General features: G+C 34.0%; 1 protein-coding gene across 1 annotated transcript; it reads right to left on the bottom strand.

Annotated features, from left to right (window-relative positions):
* Nucleotides 1–15,288: 15,288 nt before the first annotated feature.
* LOC131076421 (large ribosomal subunit protein uL16) lies at nt 15,289–21,817 on the bottom strand. Its single transcript, XM_058013595.2, has 5 exons — nt 21,623–21,817; nt 16,236–16,554; nt 15,944–16,126; nt 15,753–15,834; nt 15,289–15,650 (listed from the first exon to the last, which is right to left on the bottom strand). The coding sequence occupies exons 1-5, from the start codon at nt 21,630–21,632 to the stop codon at nt 15,576–15,578; spliced, it is 669 nt and encodes a 222-aa protein (XP_057869578.1). The 5' UTR covers nt 21,633–21,817; the 3' UTR covers nt 15,289–15,575.
* Between the last annotated feature and the right edge of the window lie 527 nt (nt 21,818–22,344).

Raw genomic sequence — 22,344 nt, forward strand, 5'->3', positions numbered from 1 at the left:
TGATCCCTTCTTGATTCATTCCTATCGTTGCAATATGCTTTGTCTCATTTCCTTTGAAAATATTGTTCGTCATTTAGCTTATTAGAAAAATGATTATCTTGTGACCATTTAAACTTTTTTATTCCTTTCTCAGTAGTTTGAGATAGACTTAAGCCTTTGCTCTTGCTTAATAGATCTCTCATACACTAAGTCCATGGTGGTAGTACCATGTACATCTACCTCTCCTTTGATTTGAGCATTGAGATCCATGATAAACTTCCTTATGCAAAAATACTCATCCTTTTGGTACATGGGTATGTACTTTAGAAGATGGATGAATTTCTCCCATTATTCATTCATCAAGGAGTCTCCTTGCCTCAATCTTTGAAAATCACTCAACACTGCTTCCAAAATATTTCCACAAATTCACTCCAAGTAAGGCTTAAAGAACTTAACCCAAGCTCCATTTTCTTGTTCATCCACCAATCGGATGCTGATAAACTCCCCAAATAGCTTTAGTAATCTTAGAATAATTCCTAATTTCAAAATATTTTTTCATTTCAGTGAGTCATGCTTCATTTTCATCCCCACTAGTGGTTCCTTCAAACTTTGGAGGAATAACTTTATTCATATCCCAAGATATCTCACTTGCAAGCCTCTTTCTTGTATTATTTTCTAACCTAGATTGAGATTCTTCATTATTTTAATCACTTGACTATGATTTTTCATGAGAATTTTGTCCTTCCTCAACATCAGAAGCTTTTTCCTCTTGCCTTTCTATTCCCATAACATTTTTCTCTACATTCTCAATTCTTTCTCTACTTTCATTCATCATATCCAGAATACGATCCAATTTAGCCTCAGTATTTTCCACACCTTGACTTTCTTCTTGGCTTCCCTCCAGGTCAGTTCTTGTCCTAACCATTTTTCACAAATTTGTTTCACCTAGAGGTTTCATTTGTATTAGTTCCTAGGAAAGTTGTATATATTCCATAAATTAAAAACATCATTCATCTAAGAATATAAGTTTCTAAAGAAACTTATGCACATATTTATCAAATCCAAATATTTTATTCAAATTCATTCTCAGACACATAATCGTGTGGAACGTATCCCTCTGATTTTTGTTCACTTTCATGGTCGAAGGGTATATATCCTATAGACTCATTTCTGATACATATCCATGCGGAACATATCCCACCAATTCATTACTAGAGGAAATTATAACTATTTCAAACAATTTGGGTATATGAGGACCCCTAAAAACCATGTCAAGACCAGTACTCCATTTCATAGGCATATCCCCAAAAAGTGGTAAATATTTTGACTTGGCACGAGAAACAAGAGGTACAAAGTTAACTGCCTCATGCATCCTCTTTTAATCTTGATGGACACAAGATAAGGCATGACTAAAAGTCTCAATGTCACTCGGCCAAATTTTGCTATCATGATTGGTTCCCTCTATGGTTTTGACAATGGCTTCCTTTTCATTCTTGACCTCGAGGTAGCACTCATTTCCAATTACTGACTTCCTAGCAGTTTTCCTGAGATGCACCATTCTAGCACAAGAATTCCCAATATTAGACATTTAATGTTGGAGGACAAATATAGCAAGCACATAGGTTCCAGAGTTGAACCCGGTAGATTTGATACCATGTGTAACATGCCCATTGTTCCACTCATTCAATGTACTGAGTTTTAACTCACAAGTAAAAGAAATAAATTGCCAACATACAAGTAATAAAAAAATTCTTTTTTCATCTCATAACCAAGATATATATATGAAATAAACCCCATTTCAACTTTTTCATTGCATCATATTCATAAACATATGAAAGCATTTACATTTTCTTTCTCAAATTTCTATTTACTTTAGGAATACTTGAGTACATACATAGCTTCTATGAGCTTAATGAAACATAAGAGAAACAAATGGTTCAGATGTCCTTGCTAGCACACATCCTCAAATTCTGGTCACCAACTACATGAGGAAGAGAATCACTCAAGCGCTTTTCCACCCAACCAAGACTTTACAGTCCCCTATGTCTTTTCTAACTGAATCGACCAAACCCTTCGATGAAGAGATTGGTTTGGTGACCTCATAATAATAGTCTTATGAGCATAGTGTTGTCTCCTACATATCTAGAGCTACCATACATTGGTTACAACATGCATGTATGATTTTCCTTGTCTAGTATGTAAACCTAGATCACAGTGAACCGACAATGTAGACAGTGGCACCACACTAATTTGGCCAAAGAGTTCATCACCTAGTACTTCAAGTGTGAGTTGGATGTCCACCCACTTCATTTATCAATTTGGTATGCTGACCATTTATTCTATTCTCATATCATTCCCTTAAATTTAATAATAGGATGAATAACTAGGTTATTCCCATCCATGGATTGACCTAACCCCAAGATTAACCTAAACAACCATTCCTATATACTAAAGATACACACCATTTCACAGTTCTAACTTAACTATTATATACATATACATAAATCCAAATGTATAGATTAAATAACAAGTTTCTATCAACTCAAGTATGCATATTCTACAACATAATTTCAATCATTGCATCACTTAAGCTTCTAAAACATATTACTCTAAAATAACATGTATTTCAATATAAAAGAAAAAGATAGAATCCTCATGCCTAGATTATAGCTTTCATGCAGATACTGGTTCCTAATCACAATCACATTTGCTTCACACCTTATCCACAAACATAAAATCACACAATCTCTCAAAGATAACAACTATCCTACTTCCTCACAAAACTTGAACTATCCTCTTTCCCTCACTAATGAAGAATAATGAATAAGTAGTAAGCAACTTCTAAAAGTAAAATATGATGATGATGATCCAAGAAGGAAGAGAATTCCTCTATATACACGAATTTGAGAGACTTAATTCTATACTTAAGTTCTCAAATTTGTCACAGTAGTCTCTTCTAATGCCACCACTAAGACTATGTGACTCTCATAACCCACAAAGATGATACATATAGAGTCCAACTTAATTATACTATGAATCATTTAATAATTTACTAAGTAAAATATGACTAGGTATCCTCTATCATTTACCTAAACAAATTGATTTCTATCTCCTAATAACAAATGCTTATCGACTAAGGTCACCCTTATATTAGGCATAGTTTCTAACTATATTACCACGCCATGTAATAGGGTTCTCTTACACATAGGTACTTACCCTATTAAAGGGGGTTGATGCTGGTCAAAGTATTATAAATATCCCATTTTAAAAAGAGGGGCTTATTAATATTTAGCGCTTACCATATTCCAAGTGCTCCCCTCACAATGACCAATGCTTCCTCATTTGACATGGTTGCGCTTGGTGTTAATTTCATTTCCCAAGTGGGTAGGGTGGTGGTATCATACTTGTTATGTTTTCATGAGAATAGGGTGTGCAAAACATTGGTCGATGATTTGGTCAAAAGGAATAGTACACAGCCCGATATGTATATGTATATGTATATGTATATGTATATGTATATGTATATGTATGTAAATGTATATATGTATCTTTATGTATGTATAATAAAGATTAAATGAATCACTCTAAAACAAGAACAATCAAACCAACACATCTTTAACTAGACAGAAGGTAACTTACTATTGACTCGACTAACTTAACTCAACTTGACCAACTAGGATGTGAGTGTGTGATAGCTCAATAAGAAAAATATTAAAAATTATTGAACTGAGTTCTTCTCCTAAGTGATACTCTTCCTCCCTTCTAGAGGCTTGTTCATTTCCTGCATCCAACTTAGCACATCACAATAGTAGTCAATTGTTATCAAAACACACACACACACACACACACACACACACACACATATAAAAACTTAACTCAAACTTGACCACTAGGATGTGTGTGTTTGATAGCTCAATAAGGCACATATTTAAGATTATCAAACCAAGTTCTTCACCTAAGTGATATCTTCCTCCCTTTTGGAGGCTTGTTCATTTCCTGCATCCAACTTAGCACATCACGACAGTAGTCGGTTGTTATCAAAACATATGTGTGTGTGTGTGTGTAATATGTATATGTATATGGATATGTATATGTATATGTATATGTATATGTATATGTATATGTATATGTATATGTATATGTATATGTATATGTATATGTATATGTATATGTATATGTATATGTGTGTGTGTGTGTACATGCATACATACATACATACATATATGTATGTATATATACATCATAGATTTTTACCTCAAAATATCAAATTGATTGCACATTCATTCATCAGATTCCCAATCGAGATAAATATATTTTAAGCATGTTCATGTGTTAAAGTATTTTAGCTAAACAAAGTAACAGTAAATAAGTAATACCACAATGGGTTGTAACATTATGTGTGCTTCTTAAATACTTTATTCATCCAATCCTTTCTCCTATATTTCAAATTGTGGGACCTAGACATTTTGTTTGATAGCACTTTATTAGCCTAGTGGTTTGTTTTAATATAGTTTTGAGTTCATATATGTAAGTTGGGTGATTTTAGAGTTCAAAAAAGGAAAAGAGAGATATGTTTAACCAATGATAGCTTGAAATTAATTTCAAGCACTTAGCATATCTAAAGTATAATTAAAGACAAGGAGGAGTTGGTGAAGTAGAGAAAGAGCATTGAGAAGGCCAAGTATTGTGAGCTAAAGCTTTGAAATGAACTATTCCTACAAGTGAACTTTAAGCTTTAAATTATTTTAGTTTTTATGACCCTTTCCACTCTTTTTAGGCTTTTATTAAAGAAAATTGAATGAGGATAACGAATTTTCATAGACCATTAGTGTAGTTTTTGAAAGAGGATAACTAACTTTTTTAGATCACCAACCAATATTTAGCTAGGATTCCACTTGCTCTATAGCTCTTGTTTGTTTAGTTAGTTAAATATCTATTTTATTATTTTGTTTAATTATTTGATTGAGGCTTCTTCAACAAATCAAACTTTATATAGGTCAATGATTGGTAATTTGTTGTGTAACTGCTTCTAGAGTACATATAATGCAATTAATGGGTATGGTGGCTAGGTTTCAAGCAACACCTAAAGAAAAGAATGAAAAAATTATAAAAAGGATCTTAGATATATGAAAGCTACATTGGATTTTGACCTACGGTATCCCAAGAGTAATAATGTCAGTTTGATAGCATACATAGGTGTAGATTGGGCCAAAAAAATTGATGACCAAAAAAGTACAAGTGGCAAAGCTTTCTTTCTTGGTGACAATCTTGTATCTTGGTTGAGCAAAAAGTAGGATTCTATGTCCTTATCGACAATAAAATCAAAGTGTATTGCGGTAGATTCTTGTTGCACTCAATTTATATGGATGAACCAAATCTAAAGGAAATAAAAATTGAGTTTGATGAGCAAATTCCTATTCTTTGTGAGAATAAAAGTTTTATAAACATCTTAGAGAATCTAATAATGCATTCTAGGAAAAACATATTTCAACTATCACTTTCTAAGAGAGAAGGTTGCAGATAAAGAAGTGAACCTAGAATATGTTAAGACAATGCTTCAATTCCCGGTTCATTTTAATTTGCTTCCTACATATAACATGAGATAAAATCATGCATGCAAGCTTGTCGATTAACCATTATGAATAGATCAAATAGACAAGCTACAAGATCACACAAGATATACCCTAGGAAAATCCTTATGAGAGAATACCCCAACCTCTAAAATCATCCATACTTCATCTTTTTATTTAGAAAATAAACAAGGCATGCACTTAAAGAGTTACAACAAACACTTCTAAATCATCAAGCCTCTCTAATGCATCCTCCATGTGTCCAAGCATTAATCCACATATCCCATGTCATGCTTCACATATGCACTCCTCAGAAAGACTCAATATTGACATCCTACTCAACCAACCAACCTTAACCACTAAACATGTGTGTGTTTATATAGACATAAGCTCGCACAAATACAACTATGTGACTCAAAACTATTGGCCCCACATTTAATATTGGGTACTAAGTTTTCATTTTATGAATTATTTTTCATATTAAATTAAATTCATTTTTCCAATGTGACATCCACACTAAATATATTTCCAAATGTAACATAAAACATATAAAGTGGCCCCAAGAATGTTAACTCTTATCGATGCACATACATCTAGGTCCCCCTAGGTGCACCACACACATAATAATAATAAAATACATATTATAAACATTATGCAAGGTGTACAACACCTTATCTCAACATTCGCCCACTTGTTGTATACGTTACATTAGGGTGAATTGATTAAATACATCATCATGGTCATACATGAAACCAAATGAATCTCCAACGTGTTCTTGTACTTGTAATAAAAATAAAATGACCACCATGTCAAGAAAGAACTCCTCCCATCCTTCAAAATGCCTCCTATGGAAGAAAAGGAACAAGCCAAGGTGAAGATGCACCAATCTAAGAACACAAGAATCAAATCCAATGTGATAGCAAAGGCTTCAAGCTTCTGTCATAAAGAAAAACTCCACACGATTAGAAATGACATCCATGACACATGTCAATACATTCAACCATCCATACCTTTAAGGTATCAACAACATCTATAAACTCATTGAATCACATATCAACCCATAAACCATAATCAATCTCCCTATATCAAACATGTCAATGAAGAACATACATATCGAGGAACTATCATTGGATGGGTAATGTCAAATATGAAATTAAGTTGAAGACATATCAAGTCTACCTATCAACTCTCATATCGAGGTGTTATAAGTAATGAAAACATGAAGCACCAAGAACAACCATAATGATCCACACATACAACCCAAATAGTTGTATACTCTCTCAAAATATGTCACCATCCTCCCAAATCATATAATCATATATCTTATGAAATAAATAATAGAATGAAGAGAGAAAACATGTAAACCATAACATGTCCTTCTACCAATGCCTCAAACAAACATTGTTGTGTCCAGTATGATCTCCTCTATAACACCCCAAATGAAAGTACATAATAACACCTAAACTCATTCAATCTTTTAGATCAAACAAACATATATATCATGTGTAATTCCAACATCATGGATGCAAGCCTCTCATAACCAAGAAGATCAAACTCATATATTCCCAATAAATGAAATTAGCCCAATAAACCATCTAGTGATATCCTCATAATGACATCATAATATCAATTCAAATGCACAAGGAGATAACTAGCACCAAATATATTTCAAAATGAATTCTCCAGAACTAACCATCTATCCATAGCTCAAGATCCATATCTATGGAAGATCAAGCATAAACATAATGGACCTATAAAGAACAATGGGAAATACCTCTTAAATAGTAATCCATTGAGTAGACCAAGAGTGGGCAATAAGAATGCTCCTCCAAGATATTCAAGTCATCATGACTCATCCAATAACACTCTCCTATCAAGTCCATACCAAGTGAAAGCTCCGTAGTCTTCCTATTGAAACCACCAATCATCTCAATGTATGTATCTAATTGTGCAAGAGTACTCTAGCCTCACCTATCTCTTCAAGTATTCATGAGCACTTGTAACCAATTAATCCATGCCAAACTCCAAATGAAACATAGAACCGTCATGTAGTAATCAAGCAAATGATCTTGTACTCAATACAGAGGGAACAAACCAACATCAATGTTGAAGCTCCAACCATGGAACCAGGAACATAAACATGACATCATGATCTAACCATTTTCTAAACGAAGATCGTATGCTCAATATGAAAATAGCATACACCTATAGCATCTCAAACTCTAATGTGCAATCATGATTATATCATGACATAATAACAACTATACTATCATACAAGGATAACATGTAAAATGTCAAAGAATACATAACAGCTCAACCACAAACTCCATGAGTCCTTTGTGGCTCCAGATGTCAACATCTTCAATCACATGAGGATATCCATAACCAAATAGTGACCCTACAAATGTAAAAGACTCTTCTATAGAAATGGGATCTAAGAGATCCTCCAAACTTCTACAAGCACTAAAGAATATCATCCACCATGCAATGGTGAATGAATGTCATTACCAACACTCCTACTAAATTCTGATATTGATTCTCATATGGCATCATGATAACCATATCCTAAATGAAGATCATCCAGATCTACACACACGCAACTAAAATGTCACTAACATCAAGTGAAATCAAGATCTCTGAGCCAAGAAGATACAACTACCAACAAACCATCAAGAATCAGTCCTACATTGGTAATCCATCACTATCAAAACTTTCCACTAAAATGTATAACCAATGGCATGTAACCAATCTATCATGACATTGTAATAAAGCCGCATGCTACACATCCCAACAACTAACTATCTAGGTACTCTAATCATCCAATCTCTAATCTCAAAGCAAAGCATACCAGTGCATAAATGAGCACAGACAAGTCCAACTAACAAAGTTTGCATCAACATTGGATCAAACCTAGTGGGTATAGACAATCCACATGTGATTCATCCCACTACATTCAAATGCATGGCCTAACCATATAACTACATAACTCATATATATTCAAACACTAAAACATGCAAAATCGTCATCACATTAGTAAATTGCAAACTGAGATATCAAAAAGAATAATCTTATAGACCAAATGACTCAAACACCAAATCAATCTCAAATATGATTTTCTATAAATATCCACATTCAATTACTATAGCTAAGGAGCTAATTAAGCATCAAGGACATAAAAAACAACCTCATAACATCAAACTAAATCACTAGCAAACCACCACAAACTTGATCATGTTGTGTCAATGCAAAAAGGTGTACCTGCATAGCCATCACACCATAATCATCACCAATGGTATACTTGTAATCAACTATCACCAACACAAGGCCCCAAGTCTCGAACCATATTCAATCATGTCCTCAAAATCAAATGCAACCTATGTGTGTAGACACCTAAAATTAATGAAATTAATATTTAATCAATTTAAGCCTGTCAACATAATTAACCAATTTGATTGTGTTAATTCCATTCTTCTTAAGGTTAATTAAATCAAATTTAATCAATCTTGTCACTATAGTCCAATAATTAATTTATCAATAAATTAATTATTTCCCCATTCTTCTAAAGTCACCTCAACCATTATTTCTTCTAAAACCCACTTAGTTAATTAATTACCTAACTAAAGTTATTCCTACAAATCACTTTCTATAACCTCCACTTAGTCTAATTAATTCTTCTAGAAGCATGCTTGTCATTATTTCCCCATTTTATATTCCTCCACTTGTGTCACATCAACATTGAGACTTTCAAGGAAATTCAAATTTCTTTGAATCCCCCCATGCATCCTTTGTTTTGGAATTTTAAATTCATCTTCCCTCTCCCCAAGGAATTTTATATTCCTTTTTATTCTCCCCATGCACCTTGATCCATGTCTTCCCTCTCAAATCAATCTCAACCTTTCTTCCCAAAGTCAATCCTAACCCTCCATTGGCCTCTTCCCATCTATAAATTGGAGTCTCCTCTCCTCACAAATCATCCACTACTATCATATTCTTATGTTGTCCACTTTATCCCTATCATCAAATTCCATCATATTCTCATGTCGTCCATTTGAGATCCAAAATCATCCATCATGCCATCATAATATCAAAATCTTGCCTCATAATCCAATCTATCACACCCATGCACATCATTTGAATCCAAATCCAAATCCTATCAAATCATTCAAATCTTGTTGTGTGTGGAGAGCAATGCACATCCCAAAGAAAGAGCCAATCCAATCAAGTGAGGAAAGGACGCATTCCTCATTTCATCCAGGGCTCAATCGAAGGAACAAGAGAGAACTCTCCTCTCTTGCAAGGTGATATTTGTGTTAGTTTATTGTTTGTTTTATTTGGCTTTTTATGCATATTTGGATTTAAACTAACAACCTCACCTTGCATTGGTTTTCCCTTGCTTCACTATGTACTTGTCACTATCGAAGTCCAACTATAAAAAACACCTGTAATCTTATACCAAGAAGCACCAAATCTAATAATCAATTGTAGCATTATAAATATCACATAAAAACATGCTCCCTCAAGGTTTTGCCTCGACTCATTTGGATGCTCACACAATCATGCTTTGAATCTCAAGAACTTGCAAATATTCAAACAAGTACACAAGTCTCCATACTAAACAAACTAGAAAAATAACAACACCACTACGTAGTAAACTGAACATTCTTTCAAATGCCTATTTGAAATCAAAAAATTGATTTTGTATGAAAAAATTATGCTCAAAACTATGGAAAAATAATCAAGGAACCAAACTTATACTAATATATAGTGCTCAGAACTAGCTCTGTAATAAGTATAAGAATTTGAAAATTAGACAATTTGGGTGAAAGTTATATGCTCATTTGAAAAAATGGTCTAATTTGGTTATCTGTGCAACTCTAGTGGACTCCAAAAAATTTCACAAATTGGTTTAATATTATTTTTTTTTAAATTTTAAAAATTATAAAAGGGAGGTCAGCTTACAATTTATTTAATTTCAATTTTCAAATTTGTTTTTAGTGCTTTACACACTGACCACAAGCTAGGATAGGAGGTACTGGCATCAACAATTCCTTGGTGGTGCCACTATTAGTGTGTACTACAAGGGACTATCGATGGGCATACCCACCTACTATGTGGGTGGATCTACATTCCCCACAACCAAGGGCAATTAAAACATAATAATTTTTTTTTAATCTTTAGGCTTTATGCACCCCGACCAAATTTTTTTGAAGTAAAATTTTTTAAACTACTTCTACTTTTTTAACTTAACATTATTAGCATATAACTTTATCTCAAAACATATTCATTGCATATTAACATTCACATGAGATCTAACTATTATGAACACAAGATATATACGTGGCAACCCTTACAGGAGAAAACCATAGCAAAATGGCTTCCTTATATACAAGAAGCTCTTTTACAAATTTGTAGGTATTGACCCACTACCAACCCCTTATTTTATTTGTGAGACACTTTCCCACTAGAGGCACTAACCCCTCATTCTATTTATGAGACACTTTCTCGCTAGAGGCACCAACCCCTCATTCTAATTTGTGAGCACTTGCCCACTAGAGGCACCAACCCCTCATTCACTTTTCCACCTTATCAATGTTGCTACTCCAATAGATGATGGATATAATATTTTCTCCACAAACTCTCTTCTTCAAATTGCTATTATGGTGACAATAAATCAATGGGGGCCATGCATGAGCCAATGCCAAGGTCATCAAAAATAATAGAAGATGATTAAGATTGAGATGGTGTCTCAACATGAGGAGTGAGAAATGAGAGACAATTCTTTGATCCATCAGGACATGAAAGACTTGTGATATGCTCAAGCGTCTCAAAACCATGATCATAGGGTATACAACATGCATGTCAAGGGGAATAAGAAAATCTATTGTAGGGTCCTCTAGAAATGGAGAGATGTGAGGATCTCCATAGATCTACCAAATGTGAGTCCAAAGTGTCTAGGGACAATCAATGTCCAATAAAGAACACATGGTGTCATCACCAACACTAGAAGCAATCACTCCTACAACATGGTCATTAATGATCCTCCAAACATGCTTACCTCTCTAAGGTTGGTTGAGGAATGATTCCATATAGATAAGCAAAAATCAAGCCACCCAAGATGTGTCAAGATGCCCTTTCGCCAAGACTCATAATTGCCCTTTGTTAGGCTAATAACAAAAGTGTGAGTAGAAAAACCCATGATACCAGTTGCAAATTCTATGATAATGGACCTAAGATGTGCGTAGAGGACCCCGCCAACTTTCCAACACCTACTCATTTGCAAAAATACAAATAACAAATGTGCAAGATATGGTCCTAAAAGCACAAAACTGAATATCTAACTTCACAAGCTTGGTACAGAAAATTAGAGCAAAATCTAACAAAACTACCAACACCACTATTCTGATGATATTACCTACGCTAAAATTAGAGGGCTTCTAAACTTAAGGAAGGTCCCAAAAAAGTGTTGATGTTAACATAATCCATTGCGTACAACTAACATATGTGTACCTTCCTACATACGTAGGAACAATCCTACGCAAAGTCAAAGTTGCCCCTATACAAAAAAATCAACCTCCATTTATTTTTAATAAAATTTACAAAAAAGTTTAGAAAAAATTAATTGAGGTTGCATGATATTTTTTGGCCTATAGGGATAATCACCTTTGGGAGTCGTACAAGGTCATACAGATTTTTGAAGGGCTAATAAAACAACTACATGAATTTTCACAATTTGACAAGCAATCTTAAGGTTTTTAGGTGTTTTGAGCACAATGGTGATGTTTATTTCATTTCAAAGTGCCCATATTTTTGTGCCGTTAGCCAAATTGGCTCAAAACTTTTATTGCTTGATTTAAATGAACCACATCCAATTTATAATTTTTGGGGTGTTGCAAGTGTGATGGAAACCTTCATTTGAGCTCAATATGCACAAAAAAATCTATCAAGACCATGAATTAGACAACTTAAACTATTTTTAGCCTAATTTAATAAAATCACCTAAGTTCAGCTTAAATTAATAAAGTAATTAAAGAACTTAATTAATTATTATTTAGATAAGTGTCCTAATTACTTCATCAAATATATATTTGTCTATTATTCCTTAGAATGCAAAATCCATAGCACACTAAATGTAGCTCCAATATTTTCTTAATCCAAAAGACATCTCTCATAAGCAAAAGTTCACCACTTCATCTTAAAATTTATTTTAATGTCTTACCCATTTACCAAGATTTGATTATAATCAAAAAAAAATCCATCTAATAGTTATATAACATTTATGAATTGTCTACTTTTCAAAATTTCTCATCTAATGAGGGCAACAAATAATTATTTTTCTTTAAAGCTTTGTTTAAGTTGTGAAAATCAATACACAAACAAGTTTGACCATTTTTCTTTCTAAGAAAGTACCAAATTCATAGCCTAGGTTGAAAGGCTAACCAAAAAATGATTTAGCAATAAGAATCTTAGACATTCATTCTAAAATTGGATCACTAAATGTTGCCAAAAAACTAAATAGTTTCACTCTAGGTTTCAATAGAATTATTATCTAAAGACTCCCATTTTGAATTTCTAGATCATCAATGGCCAACCAATCATGTTTTGAAATTCCATTAATAATTTGATTTATGAAAATGTACGTGCATGAACAATTATAACTCTTTGAATTATCAAGTGAACTCAAAGTGTGTGGACTATACCCTCCATACTATAATAAATATGGTTTTTCCATGGGAACGTGTGGATCAAACTACTTCTCCAAGGATAGCAAACTTTGGAAATTGTATTACCTATGAGATTTGTCAAACCTCGTCCATCCCAATTACTTGTTCATTTTCATTAATGATATGTACTTCAAAATTCTCAAAGTGTCTCGAAAATTATAAACTACATCTATTATTATCAACACTAAGAAATCATAAAAATCATCTCAAATAGAGGGATCAAAAATTATTTCCCAAAAAACAAACTTAGGTAACAACTCCAACCTACTAGATCAAATTGCCAATGCATCTAATAATGTATTTTGATTCTGAATAATAATTGACTATTAAAAGCATTAATTATTTAACTAAATCTCAAACCCCATATCTATATTCTTAAATCATTTATTATTGCACTGGTGCATGCTCTAAATTTACTTCATAACCAATTGAATCGTCAAAAACTTATAGAACTTTGACTCTCTTTTCAAGTGACAATCAGAGACCATGAATTAATGTATAAGACTACAATATCATGTGTACACGAAATTAACATTTATATATTGCAAGATATTTCTCTCCTCTTTGATTCATTAATTCCACATATGCCTTGTTTAGATTTTGACCCATCAAACCAAAGAATCCATATTTCTTTATTTAACATTCAGAATTTCTAAACATTATCTAAATTAGGTACCAATACTTTTATTCTTTACATCCACCATATAGATAGATAATATCCATTAACCAGTACCTTAATTAATGGGTATATACTATATAAGCAAGTGTCTCGATATTGATTCTTTTTAATATAAATTTGATTTTCTTTTCACAGCAAGGTAACCATATGTAGTGACCTCAATCTTGTAAGTGTTTTTGACCGATCTGTACTGGAAAACATTCCATAAGCATCTAGGATATTTAAAACTTGTATATCAAAAACCTATCGTATCCAAGGATCACTAGCCAACATGTGAATGAGTCAATTCATCGACTTCATCCACGAAGTTAGCGGGTTTATTTGGCCATCTATTTGGCACAACTTGAAACTTCATTTGCATAGTGCACTTGAACATTAGTTCAGAAGCGTCTGATAAAACATAACAAGATCAGCATATGTACCCTCAATATAATTGAGTTAATTGCGTTCAAACCACAATACAACGCCCACAAGTAAATGCCCTTGCAACTGGAAGAATGCATTCCAAAAAGAGGAAAAATATAACAGAGATAAATTTATTACAAATCTAATTTCCATGTCAGGACATTTCCATTCCGCCTTTGTATCTACATATGTTCAGAAATCAAGTAGACAAACTCCATTTACATCATCCTTATATATTGTTAACAAAAATTTACTCCTCAATATTAGGCATTGAATGGCAATTTCACTGATTCCTATTTAGAGTGCATGGGCTAATCCATTTAACTTGATGGTTGCGATCAATCAATAGTTTAGTTTTATTTGGACAATTCATTAGTGTAATTGTTCGCGTCATTATCACAATGTTTACAGCAAGATCTAATTACCAACTTTCTTCCCAAGTTAAAAAGGAAAAAAATACTCAGGAAACTAATTATAAAAAATCACGTCGAAGCACTAGAAAAGGGGGTTGATGAATTATATTGCATAACAGCATATTAAAATCTACCCACTTGGAACCTACCAAAACTTCCTCTGAAACCAATCCTTATATATGTCAAATGGATCTGAATGTTCTTTTACTTATATGCTTTGGTCAAAAAAAGAATGTCATTGGCTATTCAAATGTCTAGCAGATTGAACGGGTATTGTTTTAATTCCATGAGCTAGAATCCTCTTGGGAAGAAGGCTTAATAAACAACAAACTCATTCAAGCATATGCAACATAACAATAGACAGTACAGTATAACATTCAATTATAGCAAAATCAGCAGCGTGCAGGTAACATCTAAAAAAATCTTACAGCTATCATATTTACCATTTATAAGCACCTCTTAGGAAGGCATCCGCAAATCATAGAAACCCACCTGCCAATAGACATCTAAAACCTAAAGAATAGAACACAACCACAATTAATCCGTAATTCTATTGCATAGTTTCAAAAGAATGCATTATAAAATATCATATCTTTACCATGCCCATCACCCCTAGGATAATGGTATCACATCCATTTAGTCTAAAAGAGAATGGTTAATAAAAGGTTATTGAAATAAATAACAATATCTGCCTCTTAAAGAGGTACAAGTGCAGCTCACGTAATCATAAAACATTTTCCCAATTTTAAACAAAATTGTTAGGCACTTAAAGAAAATTGTCGATTGTTTCTCGGACAACTAAGTCTTATTAAGCAGAAACAGCAGCAGATATAAAAGCTCTTCCAGATTGTCTGTTTGTTAAAGGTCCATGGCATCCCAATAGCTGATTCCATAAACAGTTGATTATCACAAACAGGTCAGATTCACATAAATAAGAAAAAGATCATTTAGTAAAGCATATGAATAACTTGACAAAAACACAAACCTTAGCATTCACTCCGTCACTAACTATTCTGTTCTCTTCCTTCCACTTGAGATAGTCAGTTCGAGAAAACTTGGTAAAGCCCCTGCACATTTATTCCAGTGTGAGCATTATTGCAAATGTGTACAACATTGGATATTTGTCATTTTGAATTGTAAACTTAAACAGTAATGGATTTAGAGTATGTCTCTCACCACTTCCTGCTGACTATAATCTTCTGCCTCCCAGGAAACTTAAACTTAGCCCTGCGCAAAGCCTCCTGTGCATGATTTCCATTGTTGTCTTTGCAGCGCACAGACAAAAGAACCTGCCCAATGTCTACCCTGGCACATGTTCCTTGGGGCTTTCCAAAGGCACCCCTCATTCCAGTTTGGAGCCTAGAAACCAGAAGAAATTTTACCATCATTATGTAAAGAAGAAAATAACATGTCACAAATTGGATGAAAATTTTAAAGTTAACTGAAAAAGGATGTCAAAAAGTTGAACCTATCAGCTCCAGCACATGAAAGCATTTTGTTGATACGTAGGACATGGAAAGGGTGAACTCTGACACGTAGATGAAAGGCGTCCTTTCCAGCAGCCTTTGTCATGTACTTGTTGCAAGCAATACGAGCAGCCTCAAGTGCTTCACTGCTTACATTTTCTTTCTCCCAACTCACCAAGTGAACACAGAAGGGAAATTCATCAACACCTTTCCTTTTCATGCCAACATCATATATCCTGATCTTTGGATCAGGCACACCTCGACAATACCTTGACTTTGGATAAGGCTTATTTTTTATTTGACGGTAGCATCTTGCAGGTCCTACACAAAAGTAGGAGGAATCAATCCATGGAATTTATTATTTAATAGAACCAAAAAGCTCATTTAGAAACAAATGGATCATACACCATAAATTTTAAATGTTGTTACAAATCCTATGGTCCATATCCTAGATATGTGATCACATTTTAAAAAAGCAACAAATAAACAAGATCTCAACCCAAACAATCGTTCACTGTGAATCATTCAAAAACAATAAACCACTTTTTCAAAGCTCAAATAAATTAGCAAAGAGACAGGTAAGTGTCAACCCATGTAGTTTGATCTCAAATAAGAACTAATTACATAAAAGGTGTGACTTTCACTTATTTTGAGTTAGAACAATCATCTGTCCAGTAGGCTTCTCTTGTTGGCAAAGACTGAACAGTATCACAAAGAAGGTCAATGTACGAGACCCCCGAAGCTGGCTCACTACTAGGATTCTAAAATAGTGAGAGCCAGATGTGAGCCCAAAGAGAACTTAACTTAATTTGCCTCCATGAGGACTATATATGCAAAAAGAGACTTAAACATGAGAGACCCCTAATTAAATATGAGAATGGCCATTGATGACAGTCTAGTTGACTCTCGTAAACATGGGACTCCAAGCACTTTCTTTTGACACAGAAAATTCCCATGGGGAAGCTTACGAGGGTTTTTTCATCTTAACCAATGACAAGAAAAATAAGCATGAGCTTCCAGTAATTTTCTCTTAAGCATCAAGGATATGCTGCCACCTAAACATAGATGATAGCATTCCCAAAGTCAAAAGATCATACACTTGAAAAGGAAGAAAGCATGAAAAAGAGAAATATGAGATTGCAACATTCCTTGGATATAATTGTAAGGTCAGGAATTGCCTAATTTGCAATCTCCAGCTTTATGTCTGTGAACTCATCTTAGTGGCTATCCCTTCAGACATGATTTAGAACTCATTTCAGTGCCCCCATTTCTTGGCCCAAACTGTCATCTTTGTCTTTTATGCTACCCCTAGACCTAGTTCAATGCTACAATCATCCCTAAAGTCTTCGATCAGAATTCAATTTGGCCCAAAATACATCCATGCTATATAGAGGACAAAAAAGCACTCAAAGACTAGAGGCCAAATCAACTCTAGTTCTATCTACCTTTCCCAAAAGCCCTACTGCCTAGCCTAGTGTTGGACTAATTTCCCCCTCAAATGATCATTTCCATTTGAGGCCCGAATAAAAATCTCATCTCCCTCATTTGGAATGACTAAGCAACATCCTCCCACACTTAGTCTTCCTATACAAGCATTCATACTAACTTTTCAAGCTACTGCGAATACAGATAATAATGCTTGTGACAAACCTTCTTAAATTCTGGAGATGAAAAGTTCAATGAGGTATTTTAATGCAGTAAAAATCTAAGGGCAGAGACAATTAATTCATCTCGCGTTAATGCATATACACCATAGATAATGTCAAAGTATATGCTACAGCAGAGATCATTAATCAAACCAGTACAATACACATGGGATCCCAAAAAAAGATGCAACAAAACCTTACTAAAGATCTCTTGAACTACAAGTATTGGAAATGATCCCTAACAGTAGAACTACAGAATCTACGATCCATTAAGACATATGTAATAGCTTCTGTAGAAGATTGTGTCTTTCAATGTATGATTTCATGCAATCAATTTTCAGAAATCCAGAACAAAAACAAAAAACATTGTACAGAAACAAAACAACAGTGCTCACCATTTAAATAGCAGAAACCTAACCTTCCCACTAGAATACAAAACTTGTTTTGGTTACAAAACTTATTGAGGTCTTGATGGAGGTTGCAAAATCCAAGATAAAGAAATCACTGTGTACAGGGATGACCAGCAATTCACGCCTAGACCAGGAACTCTAGTGTAACCATCCAACATTGTACACGTGTATATAATGCATAAACTCTTAAAGATGTATACATGCATATATGAGCAATTTTTAATTCTCAAAAATCATGATTGTTAATAAAAAGCTTCCATTGACAAAATGATTACCCTAAGATGAGCATGATGCAGGAGCATCCTGCTTGTAAGTGCTAGAATGGGAGAATCTAAACAGAGCATTGATATCCATCAACGCATATCAGTGAAAGGGCGCTAGAAACTTTCAAGCAAAAGCAATCAACAGGTGGAAGTTAAAATGAAAGCCTCTATAAACCTTTCATATTCTTGAAAATGTCGAATCAGCTTCTCTTCTGACAGAATATTGTGCGAAGTGGAGCAGACAGGTGTAGCAAGAAAATGGTTCAATAAAAGTCCATTCATTGATGGCAAGAGGGGAACCGTTTCAATCATATTGCCAAAGAAAGAAACGAAATAAAGTCATTGGACATGCAGAATATGAAGCGGTGAAGATTTCAGGATTAGGGCAGAGGAAAGAAATGGAGGGTCTGCAAACTAAAGAGGATAATTTCAAAGATGGGGCTACGTAGGGAAAGGGCGTCCCATTTCTGGAGCAGTAATATCAGCAAAACTGAAAGCTAAAACTGCAGCAAACATTTAAAAAGAAGTAGGTGCACAAGATAAAGAAAGGAGATATGGGAATAGTGGAGAAAGCTGCCACTTTGGAGCTTATTTCATTCAGAGATATATCTATATATATATGGGCAACTGCAACATCACACTGGAAAGGGGGCGCTGTTATAAGCGGCATTGAATTAAAAATTGATGAACAGAAAATTTGAATAGAAACGAGGTATAAAAGGCGGGAGACGAATGGTAGAATAGAGTGGAAAGAAGTAATAGAAAAGAAGGCATGTGCAAAGTGGGCTGCCTGAAAAATAAGAGTAGAATACAAAGCCAAGGGGGCGGAGCTGAATATCATGGGAGAAGTATAATGGAAGAGAAAGTAATAAAAGAAGCGAGATTGAGATATCAGAGGCCATGAGGGTCATTCTTGTATTATGATTATCTGTTTTCTTATTTTGAGAATTTATGGATATATTTTCTTTATGTTGCAATCTGATTTTGTTAGTAGGCTAAAAGTGTTTGTGTGTTGAGTTTTGTTGAATTTTGAGGGAAGGGTTGTTCCTCCGCCGCATCAGAGCATCTCATGACTATTCAAATTTCGAAACAAATTAAATCAGATGATTTTACTTTTTCTTTTTGACTCTCTAGATTTTCTTAATTGGACCTTGAATCCATTTCATATAATGGTTGTTGCTGCAGTATCGGTCGCTGCTCTTCAATGTGCCATTCACAGTGCTACTGTGGAAAACAGTTTATTTGAATAGAGAGAGTGATGGTACAAACAGTTTATATATATATATAGGCAGCTGCAACATCACACTGGAAAGGGGGCACTGTTATAGCGGCATTGAATTAAAACTTGAAGAACAGAAAAATTGAATAGAAAAGCGGTGGAAAAGGCAGGAGATGAATGGTACAATAGAGTGGAAAGACGTAATAGAAAAGAAGGCATGTGCAAAGTGGGCTGCCTGAAAGATAAGAGTAGAATACAAAGCCAAGGGGGCGGAGCTGAAGATTATGGTATAAGTATAATGGAAGAGAAAGTAATAAAAGAGGGGAGATTGAGATATCAGAGGCCATGAAGGCCATTCTCGTAATATGATTATCTGTTTGTTTGTTTTTGTTGAGAATTTATGTATATATTTTCTTTATGTTGCAATCTGATTTTGTTAGTAGGCTAAAAGTGTTTGTGTGTTGAGTTTTGTTGAATTTTGAGGGAAGGATTGTTCCTCCGCCGCATCAGAGCATCTCATGACTATTCCAATTTCAAAACAAATTAAATCAGATGATTTTACTTTTTCTTTTTGACTCTCTAGATTTTCTTAATTGGACCTTGAATCCATTTCATATGATGGTTGTCGATGCAGTATTGGTCGCTGCTCTTGAATGTGCCATTCACAGTGCTTCTGTGGAAAACAGTTTATTTGAATAGAGAGAGTGATGGTACAAACACATTCCATGCTTTTGACCCACCTCAAGCCAAAGAGACTCATCATACGGTCACTGCAAACCAATTGTGTATGAGCATATATGTGTATTTGTGTGTCCATACACACGTGTGTCTGTAATTCTCTGTATACATGAAATGGTATGGTTCGGGAATATATTAGGCTAAGTTGATCCATCTTCGGAACAGTGTAAGAGAATAAAAGGATTGAAATCCTCCTCCAGCATTGCCTTCTTTCATCAACCATTAGCAATGCTTTGTTGAGTCCTCTATCATCTCAAAAGGTCTAACGCCTATAAATCTCAAAATACGAAATAATTGTATGCAGAACCAGAAAAAGACGGTAGATTCATGTTCAAGATAATATCCCAACGCGTGAAAAACTTTACAAGCCAAATTTTACTTAGGATCAATAATGATAAGATTGTAAAGGGATCAACCATGACACCCTTTCTCCCAAGAAAAGATGACTTGATGCATGCAGCCGAAAGAGAATGAATTTAATTTTTCAATCCAGAGGGTTTTTTCTACAATAAACAGCGATATGTTTTAGCAAGGAAACCATCCAATTCACAAGCTGGGATTGGTAAAACCCAATAAGCTCATTAAGCATCAGACGTTAAAATTACTGTATTTATCACCCCTAGCCATTTCAAACCCAATTCCAAGCCGCTGTATCAGGCAATAACCTCCCGCAACAAATGGAGGAAAGCTTATTGACCAAACGGTGTAGAGATGAGCTAAAGTCTATGTCTAGTTAAACACATCGGATCTGAGTTAATATAAAAAATCGTTTGAATCTTCATGTGAGCATAATCCAATGCAATAAGTTTGGTTTATTGATCGTCCAAATGAATACAAAGATCTGATTCTATTCTATTTATATATGGCATAAGCAGGAGAAAAAAGAAAGGCTTTTGATCTTTAACCTATGTAAAAACCACTCTCTGGTTCGAACATCTGTAGCTCCCCTCCTTTGATTGAAGCCATTTCTAAATCTTAAATACATTTTCTTGTGCAATAATATGAGAAAGCTTTAAACCCAACAAAATCCCTGAATAAAAATTTCACAAAAACACTCTAATCTTTTATATTAATCGATTCTAGATTGCATCAACAAAACTGAATATAACTTACTTCGACCCATTGCAGCTTCTGATTCTTCCTCCTCCTCTTCCTCTGCGACTCCTGCCTGTTGAAATGAAAAAGAGGAAACAAGGGCGATGATCTATATCCTTGAGTATTTCTAATAGAATGGAACTCTGTTTGCAAGTTATTCAAATGTTAGGGTTTTCCTAGCAAGCTCTTTATTTTTATTTGTTATTCTAAAAACAAGTAGTTACTTTCTAGTGAGAAAGGATTTTTATCTTTGGTGTTGGTGGTGGTGAGGGTGAGAGCGGTTGTTGCTAAAAGGTCTCTAGGAGTTTCTAGAAGGTTTCAAAGCTAATTGTATATATATATTTTTGTTGGGTTTTAGATAAAGTATTAAATAATTTTGATTTGTGTTAATTTTTTATTTTTTTAATATTTATATTGAGAGAATGTCTTAATAAATATCATAATTTTATATAAAGTTGGATTTATTTCATGATCTATTATTTGTATTCGTTTATACACATTTTTACATAAATGACATTTATTGCATTCTTTGTGTATAGACATTCATTTCTTGCATAGATATTGTCACTCCCTTGTCTCAAGTTAGTATCGTAAGTGTGAGATTAATCTTGTGTCACAAATCTAACCCTCAAATTTTAAAATTTCAAATTCAAATTTTATTGACTCACACCCATTTATTCCTATTATAAGTCAACTTGGTATACATTTTGTGTGATTATTGTTGTGTAGTGGTATTTAAA

The sequence above is a fragment of the Cryptomeria japonica genome, chromosome 7, assembly GCF_030272615.1.
Source record: "Cryptomeria japonica chromosome 7, Sugi_1.0, whole genome shotgun sequence".
Taxonomy (NCBI): Eukaryota; Viridiplantae; Streptophyta; class Pinopsida; order Cupressales; family Cupressaceae; genus Cryptomeria; species Cryptomeria japonica.

Bases quoted from the DNA above. Each gene is read 5' to 3' on its own strand.
- LOC131076421 (XM_058013595.2), bottom strand. The intron at 15,835-15,943 runs GTGAGAGACATA...ATAAATGTGCAG, and splicing joins ATTATAGTCAGCAGGAAGTG to GGGCTTTACCAAGTTTTCTC. The intron at 15,651-15,752 runs GTTTGTGTTTTT...TTATGGAATCAG, and splicing joins GTGACGGAGTGAATGCTAAG to CTATTGGGATGCCATGGACC.